The sequence below is a fragment of the Ranitomeya variabilis genome, chromosome 6, assembly GCF_051348905.1.
Source record: "Ranitomeya variabilis isolate aRanVar5 chromosome 6, aRanVar5.hap1, whole genome shotgun sequence".
Lineage (NCBI taxonomy): Eukaryota > Metazoa > Chordata > Amphibia > Anura > Dendrobatidae > Ranitomeya > Ranitomeya variabilis.
In genome coordinates, this window is record NC_135237.1 from 175506002 (window position 1) to 175519332 (window position 13331).

Below are 13331 nucleotides of genomic sequence, written 5' to 3' on the forward strand. Positions count from 1 at the left end.
TTATTGCCAACACCTGTTAGGTGCCACAGGTAAGTTACAGGTGCTGTTAATTACACAAATTAGAGAAGCATCACATGATTTTTCGAACAGTGCCAATACTTTTGTCCACCCCTTTTTTATGTTTGGTGTGGAATTATATCCAATTTGGCTTTAGGACAATTATTTTTGTGTTTTTTCATTTAAAACAAATTAAATGAAGATAATAATACCAAAGAATTTGTGTTTGCAATCATTTTCAGGAAGAAACTGAGTATTATCTGACAGAATTGCAGGGGTGTCAATACTTTTGGCCACAACTGTATGTATGTATGGACATCCAGGTCTTAGACACAGACACACACACACACAGACACACACACTACACTTCCACAGCTTACAGTGATCAGTCACATGACCTGAAAGGTCCTTGAATTACTGTATATACTCGTGTATAAGCTGAGATTTTCAGCACTATTTTTTGTGCTGAAAACGGCCCCCCTCTGCTTATACACCAGTCATTGTCCAGAACACTGGCGGGGGGAGGGGGAGCGGCATAGCAGCGGCAGGAGCCGGTGGCTGTGGCACAGTGACAGCTGCAGCCGCCGGCTAACAGAAGAGATCATACTCGCCCTCCGTCGCTGCATCTCCATCCCTGCATTTCCGTTGTCCCGGCGCCGGCAGCTCTCCTTCCCTCTGCTCAGCGGTCACATGGTACCGCTCATTAAAGTAATGAATATGGGCGCATCTCCACTCCTATAGGCGTGGAGCACATATTCATTACCTTAATGAGAGGTACCACATGACTGCTGAGCAGAGGGGAGGAGAGCCGCCGGCGCCGTGACAACGGAGATGCAGGCTCGTGGAGGGTGAGTATTAGAAACCAAAAACAAGAGAACATACTAAGAAGCAGGGATCACCTTTAGAAAATATATCCAATTTTTATTAATACACACAAAAAACACACACAAGAATTATTTAAAAGAATATTGCCACTCAATGTGGACTAACCCAACAGGAACCATGATTAGCCTAATAGCACCAAACAATCATGCATATAAGGGTTCAGTCTGAAATATAGACTATCCCAGGGGTCTGTATATTGATTAAAGAGTGGTCAGATAATCATCTATCACATATATATTAATAAATCCAATACATTTCTAACAACCGAAGATTGGCACCAAATACAAAGTGGATACAAAACATGGGAATGTTGTAGTCCTATGGATTTGTTAAGAGGAATGTTCATTCTTATAAATACCAGAGTAAATGCTCATCGCAACCCTCTAAAGAGGACCGTTCCAGCATCCCATATAGCAGCATTTGTTAATATCATAAATACATTACCAATCATATACCAGTCCTAGGTTCCAACCAATTCCCAAGATCCCATAAATCATTTACAATGAGATAGTTGGAGGACTAAAACCATGTCCTGTAAGTCCGACGCGTATCGTCACTACCGTGACTTCATCAGGGGCAAGTAAGAGGCTAGTGTGTTCAATGTGGTTTACCAATATATACGTATAGAGTAATTGTTGAATCAAAATAATTGCCAGACTCACCGCATGGAGTACACGTGCATTCAGTGCGGCGTCTCTGAATACCCAGAAGTATTATTGAGGAGAGTTCAGTCCCCAATGCGCGTGTACTGGCATTGTTATAGTGACCAAGAGACTCTAAGGTCCGTGTCTGCGCAGACTGGTAAGAGATCGCCCTCAGATATTTGGGTGGGCTCTGCGCTTGCGTAATATGTCCCATGACCTAAGGTCCTTTATCTACACACTGCTCATTTACAATCACGTGACCGCAGATCCTTACACAAAAGGTCTCGTAACTCGCAGAAGACCGAAGAGCACCATGTAACCAGCCGATACAGTAACATAATAGCAGTAGAGTATATTCCCTAGCAACAGTATCATTTTTAAACAGAGTGTATCACAATTTATATACTATCTCCGTACAGTCACTATATATATATATATATATAGGACCGCGTGCTGTTTAGAAACTAGTGCATCTAAACTACCACAAGAGACCCTTCCATAAAGGGGAATCATTCATTATTTTTCATTTTTAATTGAAAACTCCCTCTCAGATCAATCCACATAATAAGACAATTAGATTTAAATATAATCTGCTTACAGTGAGTGCTTTGTCATTAACTGTCCATACACTCTAGTATAAATATACAGAGACCAGATTAATTATAGATATTGTATTTGGTAGAATAGAAAAACCACTCATATAAGCTGTTGCCGCAATAAGGTAGGTGGAATTAAATACTTTCTACTTGCAGAAAGCATAGTACTGAATTTTAAAAAACACGCCCAAGGTTACCAACATTCTCACATGACCATCATTCACCCAAATGACCAGTTATCATAAGTACTATGGCACAAAAAGTCATTGGATTCATTCAACTAGAGAGTGATATAATATTACCTATCAAAAACGTATATACCTAGGAGTTACTTGTCCAAGTCTGTCTAACTATTAAGAGCCATAAAACACATCTGGCTCACATTTAGTGTGCCCTAGAAACCACCCAATACTCCATGGGCAGATAAATATGGAACCACACATGAGAGGTATATCAAGTATAGTATTCCTATCTATGAAGATGTGCACAGGTTTAGTATAGTTCTCAAATGGAGGAGAGAAAAGTGAGCCCATATGGGCAAAACGATTAGTCTCCTCCACCCAACATAACCAAATTTCAGTAAGACCTACATGAGCCTATATGTACACATCTCCTGAACCAAAGATTTTAATGCCTAGATTTTGTATTTGGTGCCAATCAATGCTCAAAAGATGTATAGTTATATTTAAAGAAGGTAAGTACCAACCACAATCCTATTCTTTAAAGTTGTATTTGATGCCAATCTGGACCAAAAGGAGACATGGGCGCCTACCATAACCCTGCCTTATTTTTTCAAGATATTGCATTTAGGCCACACCAATCAATTCAGGTCAACCAGATCAAGGTTCACATCACCCAATCAACTGCAGGAGAGGTATATAAAAAGTCACTTAAATCTGCTTATAGCAGCCTGTGAAAAGTAGTTCTTCATTTAAGCCAGACGGAGAAAGGCTCTGTAAATCATAAATCCATTTCGACTTGCATCTTAATAGCTTGGGGATTATATTTCCTCCTCTGATGTTAGTGTTTACAGATTCCAGACCCATAATTTTCAATCCTTTAGTATTGGCTCCATGAAAGTCCAAGAAATGTGCAGCCACTGAGGAGATTGTCTTGTCTTTCTCCCAATCTTTCTTAGCAGTGGAGATATTAGACAGATGCTGTTGGCTCCTCCTCCTCAGTTCCTGTGTCGTTTGGCCGACATATAGTTTTGGACAGTCACATATCAATAGAGATACAAGGTTTCTTGATCTGCAATTGAAAAAATATTTTGGTCTAATGAAGGAAGGCAATGTGGGGATCATAAAACCATCCTGTGAGATCATGTATTGGCATATATTACATCTTCCGCAGGGGTATGTACCAAAAGTCTTAACTCCCCTTCCAATATTCACTTAGCAAATAGCAAAAAGCAAATAGGGTATTTCCTATTGGTAAAGCGAGTAGTTAAATCATTGGCCATAAATCGAAAATTGTCATCAGAACTACAGTTCCTACGTAAACTAGAGAAATGGCGGCCGACAGCACTACCGTTTTAGCTTATGGCTGCACGTCCTAGCTCCACTGGATCCAAATGGAGAGTTACATACCAAAGGTTCAAAGTGAAGGACAGCATCCAATCCAGGTGAAGATAATAAACGATTTATTGTGCCATAAATGCAACGTTTCAACCCCTAAGGGTCTTTGTCAAGCATACATATCAGTGAAAATGACGGCCTTAAATAGGAAGTAGACAACTACCCCTAATTAGGTCCGCCCATACAAATTTACATATTACATATCCGGTGATCAAAATTACAAAAATTGTGCAAATAATCTCATATATATAATTAAAAACACATCATGATGTCCATGGGGAACATGTTAGTTGATAATTCTATCCACGATCGATTTAACAATGGTGTACAAGGAGGGGTCCTCTCTAAAAACGGATTTATATGTGAAGAAAACAGACAGGAATAGTTTGTTGCAATTCAATAGTCACCACCCGAGGAATATGTTGGAGTCATTACCCTGGAGCCAGATGCTCAGAGTAAGGAAAATAGTCTTAGATGATTCCCGTCTAGACAGCAGACTTGATGAAATGTGCAACAAATTTTTGAGAAGGGGGTACCCGGAGATTAGTGTAAAAAGTTTTTTGAGTAGGGCTAAGGAGACACCGAGAGCGTTGGTAAGGGAGAAGAAAGCGAGGGTAGAACAAAAACGAATTCCCTTTGTATCTACATATAATACGGCCAGTGGACAGGTGAAAAATATGATCTTTAAACACTGGCATATTTTACATACCGTATATACTCGAGTATAAGCCGACCCGAGTATAAGCCGACCCCCCTAATTTTGCCACAAAAAACTGGGAAAACTTATTGACTCGAGTATAAGCCTAGGGTGGAAAATGCAGCAGGTACCGGTGAATTTCAAAATTAGAAATAGATACTCCATACCATTGATTATGGCCCCATAGATGCTCCACATAAAGCTGTGCCATATAGAATGCTCTGCACCGTTCATTATGGCCCCATAGATACTCCACATAAAGCTGTGCCATATATACAATGCTCTGCACCGTTGCCCCATAGATAGCTGTGCCATATATATAATGCTCTGCACCGTTGCCCCATAGCTGTGCCATATAGTGCTCTGCACCATTGCCCCATAGCTCTGCCATATAGTGCTCTGCACCATTGCCCCATAGCTCTGCCATATAGTGCTCTGCACCGTTGCCCCATAGCTGTGCCATATAGTGCTCTGCACGGTTGCCCCATAGCTGTGCCATATAGTGCTCTGCACCATTGCCCCATAGCTCTGCCATATAGTGCTCTGCACCATTGCCCCATAGCTCTGCCATATAGTGCTCTGCACCGTTGCCCCATAGCTGTGCCATATAGTGCTCTGCACGGTTGCCCCATAGCTGTGCCATATAGTGCTCTGCACCATTGCCCCATAGCTCTGCCATATAGTGCTCTGCACCATTGCCCCATAGCTCTGCCATATAGTGCTCTGCACCATTGCCCCATAGCTGTGCCATATAGTGCTCTGCACTGTTGCCCCATAGCTCTGCCATATAGTGCTCTGCACTGTTGCCCCATAGATGCTCCACATAAATCTGTGCTGCTGCAATAAACAAAATAAAACACATACTCACCTGTCTTGCTTGCAGCTCCTCGGCGCCATCTTCCCGGCGTCTCTCCGCACTGACAGATCAGGCAGAGGGCGGCGCGCACACTATATGCGTCATCGCGCCCTCTGCCTGAACAGTCAGTGCAGAGAGACGCCGGGAAGATGACGCGATGCCCGGCGTGTGGAACGCGGACAGGTGACTATGCGATACTTACCTGCTCCCGGCGTCCCGCTCCTTCCCCCTGCCTGTCTTCGGTGCCGCAGCCTCTTTCTCTGTCAGCGGTCACCGGCACCGCTTCATTAGAGAAATGAATATGCGGCTCCGCCCCTATGGGGGGTGGAGCAGCCTATTCATTTCTCTAATGAGCGGTCCCACGTGACCGCTCAGGGGAAGAGGCTGCGGCACCCGGAGACAGTGGGACGTGCAGGGGGAGCGCCAGGACCCCCGGAAGCAGGTAAGTATATGACCGTGCTCACCCGCCGACCCCACCACCGATCATGACTCGAGTATAAGCCGAGGGGGCACTTTCAGCCCAAAAATTTGGGCTGAAAATCTCGGCTTATACTCGAGTATATACGGTAAAGGCTTTCCGGATATTGTTGAATTTGCCTCACCACCGATTTTATCCTACAAAAGAGGACGTAATTTGAAAGATCAGCTTGTAAAATCTGATATTGGGTCGACAACAGGCAGCATACAGAGGTTGTTGGGTCCTCCGAGATCTGGTAACTTCCCCTGTTTGGGGTGTGCATGTTGCGGGAATATGATTAAGGGAGATCAATTTAGTCACCCACACACGGGGAAGAGGTTCTACATCAAAGAGAGATATACATGCACGTCTAGTTTCGTTGTTTATTTAATTGTTTGCCCTTGTGGACTTACCTATGTAGGTGAGACCACTATGGAAATTAAATCCCGTATCGGAAAACACAAGAGCACCATCAGAACTAAAAAGGTAGACTTACCTGTACCTAAACATTTTGTGGAGTGCGGGCATTCGGTTAGTCAATTACGTTTCAGAGTAATTGATAATGTACCCCCTCTTCGTAGAGGTGGTGATAGGGTCAAACTACTCAAAAAGAAAGAACTTAAATGGATTTCCAAGTTGGGTTCTCGCCAGCCTGGTGGGTTAAATATTGATTACAATCTTTTACTGTGTGTATCTTGATCGGTGTACTCTGATAGGCGTTTTTTGGTTTGTGCGACTCGGATTCTGTGGGATTTGTTTTTAATGGGTGGTTGGTTATCATTTTGTCCCTATTGAGGTTTTTGTTGATAATATTGGGTGATATTGATTTAGGGTTTTGGTTCTGTTCTTTTTTCTTTTTTTTCCCTTTTCCCCCCAAAAAAAAACTTTTTCTTCTTCATGAACATGTTCGTTATTCAAAAGGACCCACTAACAATCATGGCCTTTTTGTGATATTTAGTTTGTGAGACTTGGACCTATACTGTGGTTTATATAGTTGCTCAGCAATATGTATCTTGGCCTTTTATATCATTGCTCTCATGATCCTTTTTGGTAAGTGATTGTAATGATGGTAAGTTTAGACTGAGATCTTGGTGGGATGTGTTCTGGGGACAACCGTGGTGACGGTATATTTGTAGTTATAGGGCCGGTACACATGTAATGATTTTTTTAGATTCCATCCTTTTTGGCGATCAGAGGCCTTTGATCGCGGACTATAGTTCCAGCGATAAAGCTTTTTGGCTTTTGGATGGAGTTTGGAGTGATTCCGTTACTTAGAATAGCCAGCTTTCCTCTGGTAGGTGGAACACATTACTGACGCTGTGGCGCTGCTCGTTGTTTATTTACAGCGTTGCCATGGAGCTAGCAGGCATGCGCAGTAGCTATGTCCGGCTTTCTACTTCCGGTCGGCGATGTTAACAGCCGCGGACTCTGTCATCAGGCACTGTGGATTGCTGGCTATAACGCAGGTATCGGGCTAGGATTGGCGTTAATATTAGAGTGACGTGATGTATGATTGGCCTCTTCTGATGGCGGGCGGTCTGGGGGTAAGAGACGGTGGTAGCTATTGGCAGTCCTACTGTTATGTATGATGATGCTGATAGGTTTATAACTGACAGACAATGTTGTTTGTTTACTCGGAACCGGACACATGTGCTTATTAAATGTGCTTCAAATTTGGTGTTCCAATGGTGTGGAGAGAGCCAAAAAATCATCATGATGACTGTTATTTCTGTGCAGTGCAAGTGCAAGGATTCAATAAGCATAAGAAACGAAAATGGGAGTAACATGGAATCTGCAAGAAGGCCTGTCCCTCATTGTGAAGATGTGCCTGTACCTGTGTTTACCATAAATAAGTCATCATGATGATTTTTTTGGCTCTCTCCACACCATTGGAACACCAAATTTGAAGCTTTTTCTTTGTCCTTTGCTCCATTTTCGTAATAATTCGATACATGCTTTGCACACTATGTGTGGTGCCCAAAACTTGTCTTGGTCCCCAAGCATAACCCCAAAATAGGCAAAATACACTTTTTTTACGAAGTCTGTTATGTTTCTTCTATGTTTTGGCAGTGTGTATTCACCACAAATGTAACAGAATGAGTCTGGATCGTTAAGACAACTTCTTCTTGATGAGTTCATGCTTTTCACTGGAAAACAGACAACAACATAAAGTTAGTGCAAAAATCAAGCTATGAACAAACTTTTAGAACACTAATTAACACAAAACTATATTGAGAACTGCTCAGTTCAAGTACTAATCCAAAGAAATTAATGAGATGATGCGTCGCATTTACCAACAAGTGCTATAAATAAGATACCAAAAATCTCAAAAACTTGAGCCAATCTGGCAAAACTGATGACATATTCAGAATCAGCACCCCAAAAATACCCTAAATTCGATGAAATATCTTTGGCACCAAAAATGCTGTTGACCAGTGTTATCAACTAACATGTTCCCCATGGACATCATGATGTGTTTTTAATTATATATATGAGATTATTTGCACAATTTTTGTAATTTTGATCACCGGATATGTAATATGTAAATTTGTATGGGCGGACCTAATTAGGGGTAGTTGTCTACTTCCTATTTAAGGCCGTCATTTTCACTGATATGTATGCTTGACAAAGACCCTTAGGGGTTGAAACGTTGCATTTATGGTACAATAAATCGTTTATTATCTTCACCTGGATTGGATGCTGTCCTTCACTTTGAACCTACAGTTCCTACGTAGTCTTAGAAACTGACCTTTTGGAATCCCTTTCTTTAAATGCTTGGGGTGAAAGCTGTTGTATTGGAGAAGGCTATTGGTCGAAGTATCCTTCCGGTGGAGACATGAGGAGATCCTTTCGCCAGTGATTGAAAGTTTGATGTCCAAGAACTCGATGCTGGTCTCTGAGATGGTGGAAGTGAGTCTAATATTCAGAGAATTATGGTTAAGATCTTCAATAAAGTTTCTACAATCATCAAGAGTGCCAGTCCAGAGTAGTAGAACATCATCTATATAACGTCTCCAAGACGTCACTCTAGTAGAGAATAGTTCATGTACATATACCACATTCTCCTCCCACCATCCTAAGAACACGTTAGCATATGAGGGCGCACATCTCGCCCCCATAACTGTCCCCTAGATATGTCTATAGAATTTTCTGTCAAACATAAAGTAATTTTTGTCCAAAATAAAATGTAAAAGTTTCAGAATGAATCTATTGTGCTCACCATCTCCCATTTGTTGTTAATTCAGAAAAGATGATATGACCTATGAGGGTGAGTATGACCGGGAGGGGGGGGGGGCAATGTGAGCCATGTATACAACCATGGCACGGGGGGAGCCGAGCCATGCGTATCGGGGGAGCTGAGCAATGCGGGACCTGGGGAACTGAGCAATGCAGGACCGGGGAGCTGAGCAATGCAGGACCGGGGAGCCATGCATACAACGGGGTGAGCCACATACCAGGACAGGACGAGGGAAGTCACATACCAGCACAGGATGGAGGAGCCACATACCAGGACAGTTTTTTTGGAAAAATTGTAAATTTAAGGAGCGCTATGGCTATAGAGCACACTGCAATAGATTAGTGGTGAACAAACCTTTTATTGAACCACTACGCGTTTCGGTAGTGGACTGCTACCTTCCTCAGGTGGATGAGGGAGACAATACATACCCGGCTTATACTCGAGTCAATAAGCTTACCCAGTTTTCCATGGCAAAAGTAGGTGCCTCGGCTTATACTCGGGTCGGCTTATACTCGAGCATATACGGTACTCGTAAAGAAGGTCCTAGAAGGACCTTCAACTGCTCAGGTCTTGCAGCCTCCATCCAGGTCCCCATACATTCATATCCTGCGCTACATGGATCACATAGATAGCACCTACCTGATCACAGGGATCTATCTCTGTGTTCTCCTCCATCACAGGAAACTGCTTCCAAACAATGTGAAGCACACACTTTTTAGCAAGAGTTTGACTTGTTAAAAAATGTATGGTAGGGTATGTTCCCACAGTCAGTAATCGGCAGCTCTTTGAACGCAGTACATGTCCGCTGCGTCCAAAGCGCTGCTGGCTTTTGAACGCAGGTGATTCCGCATGTGTTCATTGAACACATGCGGAATCACCGTGCCCAATACATTGTAGGGGTGATGTTTAGCAATTTTCAAACTTTTAATTTTTATGCCTTTAAATCAGAGAGTCATGTCAAACAAAATAGTTGACAAATAACATTTACCACATGTATGTTACATCAGCACAATTTTTGAAACATTTTTTTTGTTAGGAAGTTATAAGGGTTAAAAATAGACCAGCGACTTTTTCATTTTGACACCAAAATTTGCAAAACCATTTTTTTTAGGGACCACCTCTCTTTTGAAGTCACTTTGAGGGGCCTATATGAGAAAAAATACCCAAAAGTGATACTATTATAAAAACTGCACCCCTCAAAATGTTCAAAACCACATTTATGAAGTTTTTAACCCTTCAGGTGCTTAAGAGGAAATTTTGTAATGTGGAAGGAGAAAATAAACATTTATTTATCTAGATGTGTATTTAGCACCTTGGACACCCAGGTGCTTCACAGAAGTTTAAAACGTTAAGCTGTGAAAATAAAAAAAAACAAACAAATTTTTCCTAGATAAATCTTTTTTTTAGCTCCAAGTTTAGCATTTTCATAAGGATAACAGGAGAAATTGCTCCATACAATTTGTTGTGCAATTTATCCTGAGTGCACAGATACCCAATATATGGAGGAAAACAACTGTTTTGACTTTTTGAATGTAAAATTGGCTGAAATAATTAGCGGACGCATGTCGCATTTGCAGAGCCCCTGATGTGCCTAAACAGTGGAAACCCCACACAAGTGACCCCATTTTGGAAGCTAGACCCCTTGGGGAACTTATCCAGATGTGTACTGAGCACCTTGAAGCCAAAGGTGCTTCACAGAAGTTTATGACGTTAAGCTGTGAAAATATAAAAATCAAATTTTTCCCGCAAAAATCTTTAGCTCCAAATTTTTATATTTTCACAAGGCTAACAGGAAAAAATGGACCCTAAAGTTTGTTGTGCAATTTCTCCTGAGTTCACCGATACCCCATGTGTCGTTGAAAACTACTTTTCAGGCACAGTGCAAAGGTCAGAAGGGAAAAAACGCCATATTATAGTTCAGATTTTGCTGCACTTGTTTAGGGTGCCATGTTACATTGGCAGAGCCCCTGAGGTGCCAACACAGCAGAATCCCCCACCCTATAAGTGACCCTATATTCCAAACTAAACCTCTCAATGAATTCATACTATAGGTATCTGCCGGTCTGACAATCGGCCGAACCATTGTTCAGTCAACCGCTATCTTGCCCGACTCTCCCATATACAGGAGTGCTCACTCTATCAAGCGTTCATTTGCTTTCTATGAGAGTGTCGCTGCTAGAATCTTCTGGCGTTGGGTTATTTAACCGAAAACAAAAGGATCAGCAGTCTGAAATCTTACGTGCTGGACCATTACCTCATCCTACAATATTTGTATTTGGAGAATCAAAAGACCCCATATATAACGGGCTTCAGGGGTTCGTTTTTAGCGGCCCCACAGGTTTATTCTATTATATTTCTTCCTATGTATGGCATTTTGGATATATACCCCTTAATTTTTTGAGAAACCCTCCTGTATTAGGATCATCTATAAGTCTTATTTTGGCTGATCCTTATATGACCTTACAAACGTGTACATGGGCACACATTGATTTCGGGTGCAGGTTCCCCATTCTTTGGCACTTTATTAGTATTAATAGTCATATACAATTGGCTTATTTTTCCCTATGTGAAGCCAATGTGTCTTGTTTAGGTAGGACTGTTTTGTTCACCAGTTTTAATTTTTATACATTATCACATGGTCCTTAAAAAGAACAAATATATTGAAATTGATGTAGCACAAGTTGCACATGGTAGGACTCTGTTATACTGTGTTTTCTAGTTCTTTGATATATACTGTTTGGGAATATGATAGTTTTTAAGAATTCTTATGATGAAATAATGAATATTGAACTTATTTGATCATGAAGGAAGTTTTTTTCTGTGGTGTCGTTAGTTTATGTCCTTTTAAATTAGCATTATGAATTGTCTGTTAGCCATTTAATAAAGATAATAATTTTAGCAATTTGGCTTGTATTCCTATATGTGTATATGATTAACTATTTTAGAGATAGGAGATTTGTCGTAATATAAAGGATAATTTCTTTAAAGAGTTGATCTGTCATAGTTGTCTTGCTAGTGAAGTTTTCCTGCTTAACATGTTTTTGTGTACAAGTCACTACTTGGTAGATGAAATTTCTTTTGCAGTTGATGAAATAAGATGAACTATGGCTACAAGCTGCATTAAGCACCTGACTTTCGCAACAAATTTCCAATGAAATCCTCAAATGTTTTCAGACCTATAGAAATTAGAAACAAAATCATGTGACCGTTGGCGACCCTGGGTAGGCAGAGTTTCATCTGTGGGTAGTCAGCCACCCTGCGGTGGGGGAGTCGCCCTTACATATTTTGCCATGTGGCAGGCGTCCTCTTCACCTGTTCCTACGATAGTGAGTGTCAGCAGCTGCGTCAGTTGTAGTCATCTGATCAGAAACAATGTCCTTTTGTGAAACTATTACCCAGTTTTACAATTTTTTTTATTGCTGATACATTCATCTTTATTATATTTTTTATCTTTATTATGTCTATTATTATTATATTCTTTGGACTTTAATAACCTTTTTTTATCCCTCTAAAAATTGGAAAACAAAAAATCCAGCTAAAAATAATTTATTTTCAGGCCTTGGAGACCCTGCCTACTTTTATGTCAGACTGATCTTCATTTTGAATGGAGCCATGATGTCCTTATTCTATATTTACGGCACTTATTTAAGGTAAGCATTTTATGTAAATCTTCACTTCATTTTACACATACGTTCACCTACCCTATACTTTCCTATGCTGCTATTTATTTTTTCAGGATGTTTTTGTACAATGACTGATTTATCTATCGTAGTTTTTGGTCTAAAACAGTGTTTCCCAACTCCGGTCCTCAAGAGCCACCAACATGTCATGTTTTAAGGATTTCCTTAGTATTTCACAGGTGATGGAATTATTGTCTGTGAAGGTGATGCAATTATCACCTGGGCAATACTAAGAAAATCTTGAAAACATGACCTGTTGGTGGCTCTTGAGGACCGGAGTTGGGGAACACTGGTCTAAAAGATGCACTATTTCTTGATTGCATCTTATATTCCACAATAAGGGTGTTCCCGGTCACTTCCTTAATGCGCAGACAGTGCCGTGTGGAAGACAGTTTTTCACATTTTAAAGGGAACATGACAGCTGATATATGCTGCCCGATCCACAGGCAGCACGTGTCAGATCTGGTCTGCAGGAGTTCAGTCATAAATGTTTAACTCGGAAATGCTCTGGCGTTTCAGAGAAAAGCATAAAGAGCCACTGGGAACCAAGCCACATAGGAGACGAGTTGGTCAGGGTTTCTGCTTGCTACCATGGCGTGACAGGCCTCTCCCTGCGTGCGTGTATAGGAAGAGACCTGTCAATCAAGCGGTGTGTGGGGAGAATCCTCCAGCGTCCCACCTGTCCGACAAGTTTCCCGTGTTGC

General features: G+C 41.4%; 1 protein-coding gene across 2 annotated transcripts in view; it reads left to right on the forward strand.

Annotated features, from left to right (window-relative positions):
* Positions 1 to 13331, forward strand: part of DPY19L1 (dpy-19 like C-mannosyltransferase 1) — a 272489-nt gene that overhangs the window by 86207 nt on the left and 172951 nt on the right. For both annotated transcript variants that reach the window (XM_077269279.1, XM_077269278.1), the window contains exon 6: positions 12504 to 12597. In XM_077269279.1, coding sequence (XP_077125394.1) covers positions 12504 to 12597 — 94 coding nt within the window. The remainder of the gene's footprint in view (positions 1 to 12503; positions 12598 to 13331) is intronic.